The sequence below is a fragment of the Lagenorhynchus albirostris genome, chromosome 13 (genome assembly GCF_949774975.1).
Source record: "Lagenorhynchus albirostris chromosome 13, mLagAlb1.1, whole genome shotgun sequence".
NCBI lineage: Eukaryota > Metazoa > Chordata > Mammalia > Artiodactyla > Delphinidae > Lagenorhynchus > Lagenorhynchus albirostris.
This window is the reverse complement of record NC_083107.1, coordinates 53,544,720-53,565,743: the sequence shown is the minus strand read 5'-3', so window position 1 is coordinate 53,565,743 and position 21,024 is coordinate 53,544,720. Positions and strand designations below refer to the sequence as shown.

Sequence of the window (21,024 nt, the reverse complement as noted above, 5' to 3'; positions counted from 1 at the left end):
GTATTCTGTTATTTTTGGATGGAATGTCCTATAAATATCAATTAAGTCCATCTTGTTTAATGTATCATTTAAAGCTTGTGTTTCTTTCTTTATTTTCATTTTGGATGATCTGTCCATTGGTGAAAGTGGGATGTTAAAGTCCCCTACTATGATTGCGTTACTGTCGATTTCCCCGTTTTTGTCTGTTAGCACTTGCCTTATGTATTGAGGTGCTCCTCTGTTGGGTGCAGAAATATTTACAATTGTTACATCTTCTTCTTGGATTGATCCCTTGATGATTATGTAGTGTCCTTTTTTGTCTCTTGTAGTAGTCTTTATTTTAAAGTCTATTTTGTTTGAAATGAGAATTGTTACTCCAGCTTTCTTTTGATTTCCATTTGCATGCAATATCTTTTTCCATCCCGTCACTTTCAGTCTGTGTGTGTCCCTAGGTCTGAAGTGGGTCTCTTGTAGACAGCATATTACGGGTCTTGTTTTTGTATCCATTCAGCCAGTCTATGTGTTTTGGTGGGAGCATTTAATCCATTTATGTTTAAGGTAATTATCGATATGTATGTTCATTCCTGTTACCATTTTCTTAATTGTTTTGGGTTTGTTATTGTAGGTCTTTTCCTTCTCTTGTGTTTCCTGCCTAGAGAAGTTTCTTTAGCATTTGTTCTAAAGCTGGTTTGGTGGTGCTGAATTCTGTTAACATTTGCTTATCTGTAAAGGTTTGAATTTCTCCACCGAATCTGAATGAGATCCTTGTTGGGTAGAGTAATCTTGGTTGTAGGTTTTTCCCTTTCATCACATTAAATATGCTCTGCCACTCCCTTCTGGCTTGCAGAGTTTCTGCTGAGAAATCAGCTGTTAACCTTATGGGGATTCGCTTGTATGTTATTTGTTGCTTTTTCCTTGCTGCTTTTAATATTTTTTCTTTGTATTTAATTTTTGATAGTTTGATTAATATGTGTCTTTGCATGTTTCTCTTTGGGCTTATCCTGATTAATATGTGTCTTGGCATGTTTCTCTTTGGGTTTATCCTGTATGGTGCTCTCTGTGCTTCCTGGATTTGATTGACTATTTCCTTTCCCATGTTAGGGAACTTTTTGACTATAATCTCTTCAAATATTTTCTCAGACCCTTTCTTTTTCTCTTCTTCTTCTGGGACCCTTATAATTTGAATGTTGGTTCGTTTAATGCTCTCCCAGAGGTCTCTGAGACTGTCCTCAATTCTTTTCATTCTTTTTTCTTTATGCTGCTCCCTGGCAGTTATTTCCACCATTTTATCTTCCAGCTCACTTATCCATTCTTCTGCCTCAGTTATTCTGCTATTGATTCCTTCTAGAGTATTTTTAATTTCAGCATTTGTGTTGTTCATCATTGTTTGTTTGCTTTCTAGTTCTTCTAGATCCTTGTTGAATGTTTCTTGTATTTTCTCCATTCTGTTGCCAAGATTTTGGATCATCTTTACTATCCTTACTCTGAATTCTTTTTCAGTTAGGTTGCCTATTTCATCTTCATTTATTTGTTCTTGTAGGTTTTTACCTTGCTCCTTCGTCTGTAATATATTTTTCTGTCATTTCTTTTTTTTTTTTTTTGATGGTTGGTGCTGTATTCCTGTGTTACTCGTTGTTTGGCCTGAGACGTCCAGCACTGGAGTTTGCAGAAAGTTGGGTAGAGCTGGGTCTTGTTGCTGAGATGCGTTCCTCTGGGAGTCCTCACTGCAATTAATATTCCCTAGGGTCCTAGGTTCTTTTTTAGTCTAGCGGTTTGGACTCGGAGCTCCCACCACAGGAGCTTGGGCCCAACCTCCAGCCTGGGACCCAAGATCCCGCAAGCTTCATGGAACGGTAAAGAAAAAAAAAAGGCAAAAGAGAAAGAAAGAAAAAAGCAGTACAATATCAAAGAATAAAAAATAAAGTAAAATTAGAAAGATAAAAAATATATTAGGAAAAATAAAACTACCATTAAAACAAGTGCAACAAGGTAAAATAAAACCTCAACAGAAAAAAGAAAAAAAAAAGCGGGGGGAACAAGCCAAAAGGGGAGAACAATTACAGAGTATAAAGAATAAAATAAAATTAGAAAAATAAAAGATTTATTAGGAAAAATAAAAACATAAAAGAATCAACAACAATGAATCAGCAAGGTAAAACAGAACCCCAATCTAAAAGAAGAAAAAAGAAAAAGAAAAACAAAAAGCCTTGGCTATGGGGGCGAATTTTAGGTGGGGGCTGGAACTTAGGCAGGGGCGGGGTTTAGGGTGGGGCAGGACCCAGGCATTTGGTGTTACGTTTGATCATGGGGTGGGGCCTAGGCTCAGGACCCATGTAGCTGGAAATGGCCCTGAGGGGGGGCCATGTTCAAGTGTGGGGCAGGGCCTCTTCTTAAGACCTGGGTGGAAGGGGAGAGGCAGCACGTGGAAGGGAGGGCCTCTGGAGTGTGGGGTTCCAGAGTTTGGAGATAGGGCCCTGAGTGAGGGTGTGTGGGTGGGGTTTAGGCCCAGCGCATTGGAGGGGGTCTCCGAGTGTAGCGGTGGGGCCCTGGGTGAGGGTGTAGGGGCGGGGCTTGGATTCTGCATGGCAGGAGGGAGGCTCTGAGGGCAGAGGATTAGGCCCGAGCCCAAGAGGCTCCCTGGTGCCTAAGTGGACAGGGAAGGCACTGGCCGCATTCCCTTCCATTCCTTCGTGCCCCTCCCTCACCATCTCCCCCAGGGTGTCCCCCGTCACTGCTGGACCCCTAACTGCGGGTGGGTCCCGCTGGGTGTAGGAACTCCCCTACCCCAGCCACCCCTCAGGGGTGCCAGTCCTGGAGGTCCGGCCTTTACTTTTGCTCCCCCTTCCTCCCTCTCACTCCCTCAGGACCCGCATGGCTGGAGGGGGCCTCGGTGGGCAGAGGATGAGGCCTGGGATCTCAGCAGGTTCCTGGGCACCCAAGTGGGCAGGAGAAACCTGGCCACACTCCCTTTTGATCCTCTGCCCTCCCAATGGTCCCCCAATTTACCGCTTCCGGCATGGGATCCCTTCCCCTCCCCCAGCTGCCCCTTAGGGGCACCAGTCCTATCCTGCCTCCATTTCTCCCCCTTCACTCCTCCCATGCCTCATGTCCTACCCGGTTGCTGGGGGTTCTTCCTGTCCCCTTATGTTTCTGTGGTCCCTCACCAGTGCCTGGCAGGTGCCCTAGTTGTGAGGAGAGATGAATTCTGAGTCCTCCTAGTACGCCATCTTGACTCCGCCCTTGAAATGTATTTTTATTATTCAGTTCAAAATACTTTATAATTTCCATTGTGTTCTTTTTTTCATTCACAGATTATTTAGAAGTTTATTGCTTAACTTCCAAATATATTTGGTTTTCATATCTTTTTATTTTTCATTTGTTTATGACTATTAGAGTGCTTTATATCTTAAAAAAACTTTATGGGAAATGTCAAACATATACAAAAGGGGAAAAAATAGTTTAATAACCACTCAGGTATCCATAAGCTTCAACTATTTTTAACTCTGGACCAAATTCGTTTCATTTTTGTTCTCTCATTATGCAACCCTCACCAGATTATTTTGAAGTGAATCTCAGATATCATATTTTTTCTATAAATATTTCAGTATGTACCTATACAAGATGACATTAAAAAATTAATTACAATACCATATCCTATCCAGAATAATTCCTTGATGTCATAAAATATCTGGTCAGTTTCCAAAAGTTTTCCATTGTCTCCTAATTTTTCTTTACAGTTTGATTATTTTGAAAACAGGATCCAAATTAAGTTCCAAATATCGTTATTGGTTGATATGTACAAGTCTTTTTAATCTAAATATTCCCTCAGCATGTCTCTTTTTCAACCCTTGCCGTTTATTTTAGAAGTAACTGGGTGTTTTGTAGTTTCCCATAATTTGAATTTTGCTAATTGCACTTGATGATGTTGTTTAATGTGTTCCTCTATCCCTGTATTTCCTATTTCCTGTAAGATATAGAGGCTTGATCAGATTCAGATTTGATGTTTTTTGTTTTGTCTTGTTTAATTGGTCAAGATGATGGTGGTGTGAGATTTCATCAATAATCATAGTGATGTCTGGTTATTTCTCTTCTTGTTGATGATTACCTAGGTTCATGAATTCATGAAGGAGTTGAAAAATGGTGATATTCTGTTGTTCCTTCTTCATTTATTACTTGGAATACTAGTATAAAGAGAAATTTCCCCTCAACTTCCATTTGGATATTCTCAGTTATGGTTCATATAGAAGAGACAGATAAATACTTGATTTTTTCTCATTTACTAGTTTTCAAAATAAGTTGGTTCTTTAGCATTTTTCGGTGATCATCAATGAAGTATTTAAAAAGTTACTGTTATGAACTAATGTGTTTCAACTCAGTTACATTTATTATCTTTGTTAATGCTTGCACTATCCCATCAGTCCTTTTGATATAACCCTTAATTTTGTATGGCTTTCTTGTTTTCTTGTGTGCATGATGTTCCAGACTTATCTTGTACAATTCCTGCCCTTTTTCCAAGGGCCTTACTTTTTTTTTTTTTCTTTCTTCTTTTTGGCTGTGCTGCGTGGCTTGCATTATCTTAGTTCCCTGACCAGGAATTGAACCCACGCCCTTGGCAGTGAAAGCATGGAGTTCTAACCACTGGACGACCAGGGGATTCCCCTTACTTTGTTTTAATAAAAAATGGTATTTAGAGACAGCAGTATGTGCAGTAGGTGTGCTCATTGCTACTAGTTTGGTCATTGTTTTTAGACCTTTTCAGTGGTCAGATGTAGGAAATATATGTACAGTTTTAAAAAATGACATACATCATTAGTTTATATTATACTTTATTCAGATTCAGAGCTACAGGGTTTTTGCTTAACCTCATTAATCTTACAGTTGTATCTCCTTTCTTCCATACTTAAAAACCTAGTTTTCAATGGCACCAAGAAAACTACTCATTTGATTTATCTTCACACACACACACACACACACACACACACACACACACACACACACACACACGCACGCACGCACTGGCTCAGAATAACATACCTGCCCCTGCCTAGGTATTAAGCTTTGAAATTCAACTTTTACCCCCTAAGTCTACAAGCTGTTGAAGGTGCTGCTTGTCTTCTCAGCTCTTTCTTTTGGAATTGATGAATGTCTCACAAGAAAAGTGGTTGCAAAAGCCAGACTCATCTCTCTAGATTTACCTCCTTTTAAAGATATTAGACTGGTAGATCTTCACTATATTCTTTGCCCTCTGATGCCTTCGAGTAATGTTTTAAAATATTTTGTGTATGTTTTCTAGTTGTCTTCAGTAAGATGTTGGTCTGAATTATTTAATCTGCCATTACTGGAAAATAAAGTCCCCTTACCACTTAAATGTTGAAAATTTAATTTATATTTATATAATGTGACAACAATATTTGGTTTTATTTCAAAGGTTCTGAAACAAAAACACCTGGATGATTGTCTACGACATGTATCTGTAAGAAGATTTGAATCATTTAATCTGTTCTCAGTAACAGAAGCCCAAAAAAGGGAAACTGAAGAGGAAGTTGGTGCCTGGGTTCAATATACAAGCATCTTGTATCCTGAATACAGTATTTTCTTAAGGTAAACATCACTCTAGTTAAGATTTTTTTTTAAGTTTTTTTCTCTTGTAGAAGAAAACAATCTAAGAATCTCATTGTTCATTCTATTGAGTTTGCAGGCAATCTTTATCAGAACTTAGGTTTTGCAACTTTGTGTTTGGAATCCTGCTGCTTTAACTGGGTCTTACTGTATTCTCAGAACTAAAAATAAAACATTCTAAGGAAGGTATCGGCATTTGAGGATAAAGTTCAAATCAAAGGGTTCAATTTAACCATTGTCTCATAGCATTTGATTATGAAAAAAAGCCAAGTTCTTTTTGAGGCAAAGAAGGCTGAAAGTGAAAACAGAATTTTTCCAAACTGCTCTTCAAGTAGTAGTTATTTGAAAAATCAAGCTTTGGTATTTTTCCCATTCATGTTTTGTCACTTTCAGAATAGAATCTTAGGAATAGGAGGAGAAAATTCACCCAAAACAGTGATATCGTGAGAAGCATACAGACTGTTCTGGCTTTAAAAATCATTAGAAAAGAGATAAGAGAGTTGCAAACTGAAGTAACAAGATATCATTTTTACTGAATTAATCTTCTCTCACAGTTACAGTCTAGCATGTTGCAATATTACTGCAGGTATTTGATTTTATAAAATCTGCCTTTCTTGACAAGATTTCACCTTTTGAAAGGGAGGGAGGAGCACATTTACAGTAACTGTAAGAAGAGCAAAGAACATTTTAAGTGGAAATGTGTCTGAATACAGTTTAGGTGAGGTCAGGAATAATTTTAAGAAAAAAAGTTTTCACAAAGGGTGTCTATTTATAGTATATGTTTCCTGAACTATTTTAGTTTAAAATATCTCAGCTCTAAAAGATACCATTATAGCTTAAAATTTGGGATTTGGATAAAAATTGACTAGAGTGGACAGGGGAATGCAATTAGGATCTGGTTTCATCATGTTGATTTATTAAAAACTCTAAATAGAAGGTAAAAACTTAAGGATTTGTGAGTTTGCCTGTACATTCATTATGAGATTGAAATTAGAATACCTCAACTGCCTGGCATTCTGATGGAGATAATTAGTTTAATCCTTGATTAGGAAGGAAAGAAAAATGCATTAAATGCTTACTGTTTGCCAAGTACAGTACTACGTGCTTTGATGTATTCTAATTCATGTACTCCTTACAATAAGTCTGTGAAGTAGGAATGAAGATGATTAAACAATTGGAAGATAGAATCTATAAGGATATTAAAGAGAAGGAGAAACAGAGTAATACCCCTACTGGTAGGGGTCTTCAGGTATAAAGTTCTAAAACTTATCTTCTACGTCTACGGTGACAAGAGGCAGTAAGTGTAAACTGTACCAAGAATAACTTCCTGGCATCTTCAAGGCCCTGGTAAAGAATAACTTCCTGACATCTTCAAGGCCCTGGTAAGGCTTAGCCAGAGAGAATGTGAAATCTTCTGTTCTTGAGAGCTTTCAAAATAAGGCATGGTTCTCCACCTGGTGGAGATGGTGTTGATGTAGCACCAAGACACCTCTCCAACAGTGTGGTTCTTTGTGATATATCCATTTTTGAAAGAATAAATATATCTATATAAATATGATATTAAATCCTAGTTTATAGAAAGATGACAGGTGACTGAGCTAGAATTTAGGCCTCATTGGCTGCCAAGATTTTTTCTCTGTTTTTCAAACTAGCTAATATCTCTCCATATCAATAGTGCAAAAATAACGATAGCTTACACATACAGAATTCTAGAGCTGAATTCTGATCTTAGAAAAAAATAATCCTAACAACATTAATAATGACTGACAATTGAGTGCCTACTATGTGACAAGCACTGTTGTGAATGGTTTACATGTATAAGCTTATTTAATTCACATAGCACCTCCTGAGGTAAATATTGTTTTTATCCTCATTTTACAGATGAGAAAATATCTCGATTGAGGGCACACAGCCAATAATTGGTTGTGCCCCTATTTAAACCCTGGTGGTCTGGTTTCATGCCTGTATAATACTTTTAAAAACTTTTGTTTTGAAATAATTACAGGCTCTCAAAAAGCTGCAAAAATAGTACAAGGAGTTCCATGTACCCATCACCCAGCTGTCTCCATCAGTAACATCTTATATAATGATAGTCACAGCCTGCACTTTTAACTTCTACACATCCTGCCACTTGTGCGGCAGTCATATATACATTTATTCACTTTTCAGATGAAGGGATTGAGGCCTAGATAAACTAATTTCCTCATTGATTATTCTGAGCATTCCATTTCTTACTCCATAATCCTGATACTGTATAGGAAATCACTGATATTACTGTAATTGCTTAGGAAGGGCAGGATTTCTGCCAAGAATAGTTCATTCCATTCCATTGCCAATTTTGTTCATGTTGATTTCTTATGGTTACCACTTCTCCTTGTTTACTGTTATCTACCCAACATGGATTTCCATTCTTGCTCCTTTGATATCTTGTATCAACTCTTTTGTCAGTCTTTCCATGCCATTTCTTTAGCTACTTTTATCTGTTTTCTTCAGTGTTATTTGAATTGTGAGCACTCTAAAGTTTAAAAAAATTACTTGTAATAGCCAAAGTAGTGGCTTGGAAAGTTGTTTTGAAATGCAGTACCATCATCATCTTCTATATTTTTTAAGTTTATTAACGCTATGCAGTAAAAAAAAGTGGTGAATAGTTTTTAAATAAATCAGTAAATTCATTTCCCTACATATTGATTTATGTTCCTTTAAAGTTTTATTAGACTTGAAATGAATACCTTAAGAGAGTAAATAACTAGATATTCGTGAATTCAGAGTACATAGTTGTATATTGTTTATATTATTAAAATGTATATAAGCAGTGGCCTGAATTAAAATTTTGATCATTTCCTGTCAGCTTTACATGATGATACTTAAAATGAAGGAATAAAGAATTTCCCCTGGTGACTTTTCATCAGAAACAAAAGTCTGGACAATGTAAAAGTTAGGTTATGAATTCTCCAATATCTGTTGTCTTTTCTGTATATCTGAGGATGGTCGACTCTTTGCTCCAAAGTGAATGTTGAGACTTAGTAAATTAAAATCCAGGGTATGGCTCCTGCTTTATTCCTTGGCAAAGTCTTCTTGTTTCCCTGGTGTTCATTTCTTAGAATTTTATAGAAGAGGTTCTTGCTATTAGATAGATGCATGTATAGAAAACTAATATATACCAGGAGGTGTTTATACTAAAAATCCTTCATTAAAAATTCCTTGTTCCTGGGACTTTCCTGGTGGTCCAGTGGCTAAGACTTGTGCTCCCAATGCAGGGGGCCCAGGTTTGATCCCTGGTGAGAGTACAGTGGCTAAGACTTGCGCTCCTAATGCAGGGGGCCCAGGTTTGATCCCTGGTGAGGGAACTAGATCCCTCGTGCTGCAACTAAGAGTTTGCATGCTGCAACTAAAGATCCCATGTGCCGCAACTAAAAAAGATCTCGCATGCTGCAACTAAAAGATCCCACACGCCGCAGCAAAGATCCCATGTGCCGCAGCTAAGACCCGGCACAGCCAAATGAATGAATGAATGAATGAATAAATATATATATATGAAGGGACTTCCCTGGTGGTCCAGTGGTTGTGAATCTGTCTTGCAGTGCAGGGGATGTGGGTTTGATCCCTGGTCAGGGAACTAAGATCCCATGTGCCATGGGGCAACTAACTAAGCCCATGTGCCACACTACTGAGCCTGTGCGCCACAACTAGAGAGAAGCCTGCGCACCACAATGAAGAGCCTGTGTGCCACAACGAAAGATCCCATGTGCTGCAACTAAGACCTGATGCAGCCAAAAAAAAATATATATATATATTAATAGATCTTTATTGGAGTATAATTGCTTCACAATACTGTGTTAGTTTCTGTTGTACAACAAAGCAAATCAGCCGTATGAATACATGTCCCCATACCCCCTCCCTCTTGAGCCTCCTTCCCATCCTCCCTATCCCACCCCTATAGATCATCGCAAAGCACCGAGCTGATCTCCCTGTGCTATGCTGCTGCTTCCCACTAGCCAACTATTTAACATTCAGTAATGTATATATGTCGTTGCTACTCTCACTTCACCCTCCTACTCCATGTCATCAAGTCCATTCTCTATGTCTGCCTCTTTATTCCTGCCCTGCAACTAGGTTCATCAGTACCTTTTTTTTTTTAGATTCCATATATATGCGTTAGCATACGGTATTTGGTTTTCTGTTTCTAACTTACTTCACTCTGTATGACAAACTCTAGGTCCAACCACCTCACTACAAATAACTCTATTTTGTTTCTTTTTATGGCTGAGTAATATTCCATTGTATATATGTACCACATCTTCTTTATCCATTAATCTGGCAGTGGACATTTAGGTTGGTTCCATGTCCTGGCTGTTGTAAATAGTGCTGCAGTGAACATTGTGGTGCATGTCTCTTTTTGAATTATGTTTTTCTCAGGGTATATGCCCAGTAGTGGGATTGCTGGGTCATATGGTTGTTCTATTTTTAGTTTTTTAAGAAACCTCCATACCGTTTTCCATAGTTGTTGTATCAATTTACATTCCCACCAACAGTGTAGGAGGGTTCCCTTTTCACCACACCCTTTCCAGCATTTATTGTTTCTAGCTTTTTTGATAATGGCCATTCTGACTGGTGTGAGGTGGTACTTCATTATAGTTTTGACTTGCATTTCTCTAATAATTAATAACATTGAGCATCTTTTCATCTGCCTCTTGGCCATCTGTATGTTTTCCTTGGTGAAATGTCTATTTAGGTCTTCCACCCATTTTTTAACTGGATTGTTTGTTTTTTTGATATTGAGTTCCATGATCTGTTTGTATATTTTGGAGATTAATTCTTTGTTGTTTCATTGGGAAATATTTTCTCCCATTCTGAGGGTTGTCTTTTTGTCTTGTTTATGGTTTCCTTTGCTGTGCAAAACCTTTTAAGTTTAATTAAGTCCCATTTGTTTATTTTTGTTTTTATTTCCATTACTCTAGGAGGTGGGTCAAAAAAGATCTTGCTGTGATTTATGTCAAAGAGTGTTCTTCCTATGTTTTCCTCCAAGAGTTCTGTGTCTGGTCTTACATTGAAGTCTTTCATACATTTGGAGTTTATTTTTGTGTTTGGTGTTAGGTAGCATGCTAATTTCATTCTTTCACATGGAGCTGTCCAGTTTTCTCAGCACCACTTATTGAAGAGGCTGTCTTTTCTCCATTGTATGTTCTTGCCTCCTTTGTCGTAAATTAGATGCCCATATGTGCGTGGGTTTATCTCTGGGCATTATCCGGTGCCATTGATCTATATTTCTGTTTTTGTGCCAGTACCATACTGTTTTGATTACTGTGGCTTTGTGGCATAGTTTGAAGTCGGGGAGCCTGATTCCTCCAACTCCATTTTTCTTTCTCAAGTTGCTTTGGCTATTTGGGGTCTTTTGTGTTTCCATATGTATTGTAAGATTTTTTGTTCTAATTCTGTGAAGAATGCCATTGGTAGTTTGATAGGGATTGTACTGAATCTGTAGATTGAATTGGGTAGTAGATTGCTTTGGGTAGTATAGTTATTTTCACAATATTGATTCTTCCAATCCAAGAACGTGGTATATTTCTCCATCTGTTTATGTTATCTTTGATTTCTTTCATCAGTGTTTTATGGTTTTCTGAGTACAAGTCTTTCGCCTCCTTAGGCAGGTTTATTCCTAGGTATTTTATTCATTTTGTTGCAGTGGTAAATGGGAGCGTTTCCTTAATTTCAACAATTTCATTGTTGGTGTATAGGAATGCCAGAGATTTCTGTGCATTAATTTTGTATCCTGCAACCTTACCAAATTCACTGATTAGTTCTAGTAGTTTTCTGGTGACATCTTTAGGATTTTCTATGTATAGTAAAAAACTGTATTAAAAAAAATTTCTTCTCCTTGTCTTATAAGTTGCAATTTCTTGTTGTATAGAGATTACTGTATAGATACTAGAAATTATTGTTCCCCGCCCCTGTATTTTAACTTAATTTCAGTGTAATAGGAATTTGCATATTCTGGAAACTTTAAAATACTTCCATTTATATTCAGAACCATAAAAGTGCCTGAGTTATTCATTTATAAATGTATACAAGTTCTAGGGATAGAAGAAGCTGAGAGGCCTGAACTGTCCTCCTTTCTTTGAATGACTCCTGTTGCTATGGTAATTGCTGAATTAGAAGCCTAGCATTCTTGCGTTTTGGCCTGTCCTGGAGGCTTAGAATGGGCAAGAAGTCAAGAATGACTTTGTAGGGCTTCCCTGGTGGCGCAGTGGTTGAGAGTCCGCCTGCCGATGCAGGGGACGCGGGTTCGTGCCCTGGTCCGGGAAGATCCCACATGCCGTGGAGCGGCTGGGCCCTTGAGCCATGGCCGCTGAGCCTGTGGCATCCAGAGCCTGTGCTCCGCAACGGGAGAGGCCACAGCAGTGAGAGGCCCGCGTACCACAAAAAAAAAAGAACTGTAGTACAGCAAATGCACTGCATTGAGATCATGTATTGCTTCTCTAAGGAAAGGAAAAAAAATAAAACAAACCCTCACCCCACTGGATTTAGTATGTACCCTGTGAGCGCACACTGAATAAAAACTTGTGATGGGAATGATATGCTTATGAAATTAGATGTATGGCAGATTATCCTTATATGTGTAGTGTATCATAGGTGCCCCTTTAAAACTTGGCAAGGTTGGTATCTGAGGCAAATATGAATACTGAATTTATATTTGTTTATTATTTTTAATTTAAATTTATTTATTTATTTGTTCATTTTTGGCTGCGTTGGGTCTTCGTTGCTGCGTGCAGGCTTCCTCTAGTTGCAGTGAGCAGGGGCTACTCTTTGTTATGGGTGCACAGGCTTCTCATTTCATGGAGCTTAAATCACAGATATGGGCTAATTGTAACTTAATTTTCTAGGTTATTTGAAGTTCAGTCATGATTGTTTGTGTAGTTTGCTTACATATACATATATTCAAAGTTTCAGTAAATTGAAATATTCCCTAGATACTTTTTCAAATTTTCATATATTATGTAGAAATAATCTTTTAGTTTCCTATAACTAGTAGATGTAAGACTGAAAAAAAAACTCTTCAGCCATTTATTTTCGAAAGATCTCCAAAGTAGTTGCATGGAAAATCAACTTTTTAAACCTCTTTGTTCTTATGCAGCCTCTTAGGACCCATTCTGCTCTCTGGCTTACTTTTTCTGATTTTGGGGGACCACTTTTCTTTTTAATCAAGGTAAAATTAATCATTTTAACCATTTTAAATTCAGTATATTCACGATGTTGTGCAACCATCACCACTCTCTAATTTCCGAAGCTTTTCATCAACCCAAAAGGAAGCCCCATCCCCATTACTAGTAACTCTCCATCTTCCTCCTCCCCCTAGCCCCTGGCAACCACTTAGCTACTTTCTGTCTATATGGATTTGTCTATATTGCCTATTCTGGACATTTTATATAAGTAGAATCATATGATATGTGGCCTTTATATTTGGCTTCTTTCACTTAGCATAATGTCTTCTGATTCATCCATGTTATAGCATATACCAGTACTTCATTCCTTTATTATGGCTGAATAATATTCCATTGTATGGACAATACCATATTTTGTTTATCCCTTCATCAGTTGATGGACATTTGGGTAGTTTCTACTTTTTGGCTATTATGAATAATGCTACTATGAACATTCATGTACAAGTTTTTATGTGAATGTTTAAGTTTTAAATTCTTTCTTTTAGGTATGTACTGAGGGGCCGAATTACTGGGTCATGTAGTAACTCTTTGTTTAACTTTTTGAAGAATGGCCAAATTGTTTTCCACAGTGGCTGTGCCATTTTACCTACTAGGAATATATGAGGGTTCTAGTTTCTCCCCATTCTTGCAAGCACCTATGATTTTTCCTATATTATTATTATTTTGTATTATTGCCATTCTAGTGGGTGTAATCTTACTGTTGTTTTGATTTGCAGTCCCCCAGTGACTAATTATGTTATATGTTTTTTCATGTGCCCATTGGCCATTTGTATAACTTCTTTGGAGAAATGTCTATTCAAGTCCTATGCCCATTTTTAATTGGGTTGTTTGTCTCTGTTATTGAATTTCAGACTTCTTTATATATTCTGGATACTTAACCCATATCAGATATGTGATTTGCAAATATTTCCTCCCATCTTCTGGGTTATCTTTTCACTTTCTTGATAGTGTCCTTTGGTGTACAAAAGTTTTTAGTTTTGTTGAAGTTCAATTTATCTATTTTTTTCTTTTGTTGTTTGTGTTTTGGGTGCCATATTTAGCCCTCACTTACTTTTAACCTCTGGTTTCAATCTCTTGATACCTTTAGGCTTCAAATTTTTCTCTGGTAGCTTTTCTTTTTCCCCTCTTCAGATAATTATCTGCCCCAGTTACTTGCTCCTTAATCCTTACCCCATAGGCCATTCTTTAGAAAAACTCAAAGGTCCTCAGTTCTAGCATAGCTTTAGGTGCTTATGAAAAAAATTTCTTGGCTTTGGGAAGAAAAAACTGGCTACTGGTAAACTTTTTTCCAGCTTTGTTGAGATATTGATATAATTGACATATAACATTGTGTAAATTTAAGGTATACACTGTGTTGACTTGATTCACTTATATATTGCAAAATGATTAGTACCATACTACTAGCTAACACTTCTATCATGTCACATAATTATCATTTCTTTTTTGTGGTGAGAATATTTAAGTTAAAGGCTTGGGAAACAAGTTAAAGCTTCGGAGTTTAGGAGAAGATGGAGTGAACTTTTTATACCCTGGATATGTTAGCAAAATGTTATGACTGTTATATAACATTAATTATCAGTGTAATGGTAAAACTGAAGTTTGATAAGGTCCCTTCCTTGCAGGTATTACTGTCTAATAACCACATTGTGCAGGCAGGACCTAGGTAAACAGTTGAAAGATTAAGGGTAGACAAGATCTTATAGAGTTGACACTTGAATAAAGTATAGATGACTCTGAACAAAGAAAAGTCCTTGAGTTTGGGCCAATTGAAAGGGAACTTGAAATAATCAAACTGAATCTTTACCACACTGTGTTCATGGCAGTTTTCCTATAAGTAGGACTAATTCTTATACCATTGAAGACAATGATTGTTGACATTTTTCTTTCATGAGATGCCATCTTTTAGGGTTCCTAGACTTCGTAGATAAATGATTTTCATTTTTGTAAGTTACTTAGAGGTACAGGATTAGTTTTCCTGTCTCCCCACCCTGATCCCATTTAATGTCATAGGGTATACTTTCTGCTTCTTGGCTTCAAGAAATAATGCTTTCAAGAAGACAAGTTTTGTGTCACACTTTCTTTTTTTTTTTTTAATAAATTTATTTATTTATTTATTTTTGGCTGTGTTGGGTCTTCGTTGCTGTGCGTAGGCTTTCTCTAGTTGCGGTGAGCGAGGGCTACTCTTTGTTGCGGTGCGCGGGCTTCTCATTGCGGTGGCTTCTCCTGTTGCAGATCACGGGCTCTAGGCGTGTGAGCTCAGTAGTTGTGGCTCACGGACTCTAGAGCGCAGGCTCAGTAGTTGTGGCGCACGGACTTGGTTGCTCCGCGGCATGTGGGATCTTCCCGGACCAGGGCTCGAACCCATGTCCCTTGCATTGGGAGGCGGATTCTTAACCACTGTGCCACCAGGGAAGCCCTGTGTCACACTTTCTATTTTTAATACTGCTTTTAACTTTTAAACATGCATTTTACTTTATCCCAGTTTCTGCTTTTTAGAAATCTTTAACTTCTTGCAAAATATATGTACCTTTTTTTTTTTAACTCTTGTCTCAGATTTCTTTTCAAATGTTTATTTCATCTTGATGAGAGAGAGAGAGAGAGAGAGTGACAGAGAGAGCGTGCGAATGTGCATGAGAGAATGTCCTTACTAAAACTAGGCCATAAAGCAATTTCACTTTTAGTTATTTATCCTAAAGAAATAATCAGAAAGGGGCTCAATGCTATTTCTACAAGGATGTTCATTGAAACAATATGCATAAAGCACAAAAGTGGGCATAATCTAAAAATCCGTTGTAAGGTGTTGGTTCAGTAAATTATGGTGCATTCATTGGACTACTTGGCAGCCATTAAAATCATGTTGCAGGAGAATATTTAATGATGTGGGAAACTTTATGTTAAATGAAAAAATACAAATTGAAAAACTGTATGGACAATGTGCTCTCCATTATTTAATGACAGGTCTATGAGCATAGCATAAAATTTGAAGGCTATATACCAAACTATTAACTGTGGTTACCTCTGCATGATAGGATTATGGGCAGTTTTTTCTTGAGGAAACTGTATATTGCTTTTATATTTAGGAAAAAGTTTTTTGAGTTCTAAGCTGTATTGCTGATCATTTTAATAGCTTCATCTTGTGCTTTAGATGTTTAATGCTTTGTTCTTTTTCCTCTCTTGTCTGACATGTATGTTGTAGTTTCCTAACATGGAAAAGTTAGGCGTAAATAACCTCTTCTAGAATCTTGCATCCACAGAGAAGGTGCAGAATCATTGTGTTATGAAGATGAAAGTTGGATTTGTGGTTGATAACTTCATTGCCTTAGGTTATGATATTGTTGAACCCAATGGTTATTGGGTCAGTGATTATTGCAGATAACTTTTTGCATCCTCACTTGGTCACTCCATGAAGGAACTTGGTCTCTGTGATAGAAATAAAATGTTGTTCTGAAAAGGGTATTACAGTTTACATGTGTTCTCTTACTACATGTATTAGCTTGCTAGGGCTCCCAGAACAAAACACCGCACATTGGATGGCTTAAACAGCAAGATTATTTTCTCACAGTTTGGGGTCTAGAAGTCTTGGATCTAGGTGTTGCAGGTTTGGTTTCATCCAAGGCCTCTCTCTTTGACTTGCATGTGGCTGCTCTCTTGCTGCCTCTTCACGTGATTGTCCCCCTGTGCACATGCCTTATTGTCTCTGTGTGTCCTAATCTCCTTTTTTTGTAAGGATATATATATATATAATATATATGAATATATATATAATATATATAATATATATATATTAGGGTTTACCCTAATGACCCAATTTTAACTTAATTAACTCTTTGAAGGCCCTATGTCCAAATTCAGTCGCATTCTGAGGCACTGGGGGTTAGGGCTTCAACATATGAATTTTGGGGAGACACAGTTCAGTCCATAATAGTATATATCATTTGTGATGAGTTTTAATGACAAAGTAGTATGGATGAAGTAAATTTTATTGTGAATTATTAATGGTTATTATAAACTATTACAACATCTGAAAGAACTACAGCTGTAAGTTATATAGGGGAGAATGTAGAAGATTGTAGATGTGTTAGCACCAACTTTTTGTAATCACCACTGGAAAAGTAACTCAGACTCTATGACCTACTGATTCAGGTCACACCTAATGTGATTCAGGAGTCCTGGCTAACACAACACTGCCACTAAAATTTGGGAAATGTATTGGTAATACGCCTTCTGCCATTCTTCGAAATAATTTTTTTTTTTTTTCTCCTAGCTGGGCTACATGACAGGACCCTGTGGTGGCTGGTGTCTCATGGTCCTAGAGAAATTTGTAGACCCTCTCCCTTATATACTCTTACATGTGACAATGGTGATTGTTTTCTCCCCAATGAATCCTGGGGCTGACCTGGACTTTTAACTGCTACAGTCTCCTGCTTGTGGATCCTTCCTAGGGGTCTCATAGAGTGGGACCTGTTTTGTGATGTATCCAAAACTGATCTCTTTTGGGTTAGTAATTCCTTAAGGGAATGTTCTTGTTGAAATACAAAATATTTTCATTTTCTACGTATATTTGGGAGACCGAAGGTGACTATCTCTTAGGAAATATAGTCCAGAGTTTTAGTTTTTCTGTTTCATTGTTACTGTGTTAATGTAGTTACGATCTATAATATTGGTGGAATTATTTAAGCTTCAGGAGTGTCAGACTGGATTTAAAGTTTTTCCTCATTCAAATAAAGGCATACTGTGTTTATGTGTTATAGGTGTATAATGCATTTACGTAGATGTGTGTATATATTCACACACATACTTGGTAAGATAGTTTGATTAAAAAATGAGAAATTTGGGCTTTTATGGGTAATTGCTCTATTTTTAACTTAGTGTGGTCATGGAAGGTTCATGGAATATGAAGTTCAGGTTTTAGCTCTTCCAGTTACTTGCTGTGTGATCATAGGCAAGTCTTTGAACAAATTTTAACTCCTTATAATTGAATAAGAAACAGTAACTAGGGGCTTGCCTGGTGGCACAGTGGTTAAGAATCTGCCTGCCAATGCGGGGGACACGGGTTTGAGCCCTGGTCCGGGAAGATCTCACATGCTGCGGAGCAACTAAGCCTGTGCGCCAGAACTACTGAGCCTGTGCTCTAGAGCCTGTGAGCCACAACTACCGAGCCCGCGTGCTACAACTATGGAAGTCCATGCGCCTAGAGCCTGTGCTTCGCAACAATAAAAGCCTCTGCAATGAGAAGCCCGCACACCACAATGAAGAGTAGCCTCCGCTTGCCGCAACTAGAGAAAGCCCGCGTGCAGCAATGAAGACCCAATGCAGCCAAAAATAAATAAATATATTAAAAAAAAAGAGGAATAGAATTAAGATCAGTGAGCAAGATACAAAACATTTGCCCCCTGACATTTAGAACTCCCTGTAAATGGAATGTGCAGACCTGAAGGTCTGTTAGTTCTTTGTGACTGAAGTTCTGAATTTGTTGGGTCATAATAGAAGGAACTTATGTATTGTGGAATGTGGTAATGAAAGTTGATTGTTTATTTTCATTTTGAGAGTCTCAGTGTAGGGTTTTGTTTTGTTGTCTTTATAAAGGTAAATAATTTATGTCACATTTATATAATTAAAACAATAACTATAAAAATATTTATTAGTACTTTAAAGTGTAGATTAATCATCAAGAAATGTCATAACATTAAATATCCCAAAGACTCATCTGTTATTTCTTTTCCTTCTCCCTCTAGTGGGCAGAAATATTTTGAAAACACCACATGGAAAGGGTTATTAGTATTGAGCGTATCACAATATAGTCTCAGCTTTTTAGAAGATTAATAAATGTTAATATTTCAGAATCATTAAAGAAAATGCTTTATTCCTTTCTAGGCATAATAGTGGATCTTTGAATGTTGAAGATGTTCTTACCAGCTTTGACAATACAGGAAATATTTGTAAGTTATATACCCACTGTATAGAAATATTTTTAGTGTTTTTAAAGTGAATTTTTAATTTTTTTCACAGTGTTTATTTTATTGATGTGTGTGTGTGTGTGTGTATGACAGAACATAGGTCAGGAGGAACACTGGATTCTCCAGTACTATCCCTTTTGTTTCTTGTTTTCATTTTGACCTTTTCAGTTAATCAGTCCAGCAGAGGGGCTGTCTCTCCCTTCTTTGCTGTGTTTGGGTGTGTGTGTTTCTACTTCTTGCTTCTTCTCTCTTTCACTAAAGAGTGAACCCAGAACATTTTTCTTTGCTGCTAATATACTTTAATACCAGAATGATTTTATTTTATGCATTATTATAATATTATAGGATATATTGATTTCTTATCTAAGTCTCTGATTAAGTCATAATAGATTTCTCCACTGAGAAAATCATTTAATTATAATGTCACGTAATGAAAGAAATCAAACAAGAAATATCCTTATATCACTGTGTTAAACAGCATACCATGATAGAAGCGGTGTACTCCTTTATGTGTTGCATAGGCTATTTTTCTTAAGATAGTGGATAATCAATGAAATATTACCATTTTAAATGTAAAAATTATACTCAAATACTTCTCAGGAAATTTCACAACTGTAACTACTTATTGTCTGAACTAAAATAACATATTCTGCTAACAGTACTACGTTATCAAATGCTTTCTAATTTTCGATCTGCATAGAATAATGTCCAGCAATACTCAGGCAATGATTTTGTTCTTATGCCCACACGATGGCAAGCTTTTGATTGTGGAGGAAAAAAATTTATGTATTTTGTCACTAAGGAATCTAACCTAAAATTATCCTAAAATATTTAAAATAATGTAGGTTTCTTTTTCACGGATAGTGTTAAGTATACCTTTTAGTTTCTCTGTGTTGGCACTTGCTGAATTCTTTCCCAGTATTTTTCTTGGGGGTTGGGGCAAGGTCTGGGTAAGGGATACTAATGGTGGTTGAGGACACATTCTCCTTTAGTTCTGTGGTAATGTAAAATATCATTAAGTCAGGCTTATGCATACCCAATTTAGGAACATAATTCTAGAACCTTAAATGTGGATTTTTGATTTGGTAATGTAAAAATCAAGTACTGTTCCCAATGGCTCGGTATGAAGTAGGGCCACTAGCTGGCAGCATTATGTAAAATAAAAATATTTTCCTAAAGGTCTAAGCTATTATTTTGTGTATGAATAATGTGTTACACTCCCCCCCCCACCGTAAGTTGTTGTTGCATTGACAAATGCAGAAATTGTATGTTAAAAGCTTTTTTTTCCCCCACTGCTGCCCATTGTTTGGTAGAAAGGTTTGAGTCTTTGGATTGAGACACACCTACATTTGAATCTTGGTTCTGAAATTAATCTTGAGCAATTTATATTATCTCTTTGAACCTCAGTTTTTTTTCATCTCTTAGAACTGGACATAATGTATGGAAAGTGTGTAACATATTGTATTCCTCATACTTGATACTCGGTAAATGAAACTATTATTACCAGTGGTGAGTACCTCTAAAGCTTTGCAGTTTTTTTTCTAATAATGAAGAAAGTATTTTTAAAAATTATTCTGGGGCTTCCCTGGTGGCGCAGTGGTTGAGAGTCTGCCTGCCGATGCAGGGGACACGGGTTTGTGCCCCGGTCCGGGAAGATCCCACATGCCGCAGAGCGGCTGGGCCCGTGAGCCATGGCCACTGAGCCTGCGCGTCCGGAGCCTGTGCTCCGCAACCGGAGAGGCCACAACAGTGAGAGGCCCGCGTACCGCAAAAAAAAAAAAAAAAAAAAAAAAAATTCTGATGTTTTAAAATAAACTATTTTGATTGAACTAACAAGGTGGGAAAATAGATCAAATTAGAAAAATAGTAATTTTTTAAAATGTCTTGTCATGTGGTCTTTTTTAAAAAATAAATCTATTTATTTATTTATTTTTGGCTGCCCTGGGTCATTGTTGCTGCGCAGCCTTTCTCTAGTTGTGGTGAGCAGGGGCTGCTCTTCATTGTGGCGTGCGGGCTTCTCATTGTGGTGGCTTCTCTTGTTGTGGAGCACGGGCTCTAGGCGTGTGGGCTTCAGTAGTTGTGGCACGCGGGCTCTAGAGCGCAGGCCCAGTAGTTCTTGTGCCCGGGCTTAGTTGCTGCGGAGCATGTGGGATCTTCCCGGACCAGGGAATCGAACCCGTGTCCCCTGTACTGGCAGGCGGATTCTTTTTTCTTTATTCTTTTTTGCGGTACGCGGGCCTCTCACTGCT

At 37.5% G+C, this 21,024-nt stretch overlaps 1 protein-coding gene across 2 annotated transcripts in view; it reads left to right on the top strand.

Moving 5' to 3' along the window:
* The window catches only part of CAMKMT (calmodulin-lysine N-methyltransferase), a 404,052-nt gene that overhangs the window by 9,618 nt on the left and 373,410 nt on the right, over positions 1–21,024 (top strand). For both annotated transcript variants that reach the window (XM_060169393.1, XM_060169392.1), the window contains exons 2-3: positions 5,408–5,580; positions 18,693–18,757. In XM_060169393.1, coding sequence (XP_060025376.1) covers positions 5,408–5,580; positions 18,693–18,757 — 238 coding nt within the window. The remainder of the gene's footprint in view (positions 1–5,407; positions 5,581–18,692; positions 18,758–21,024) is intronic.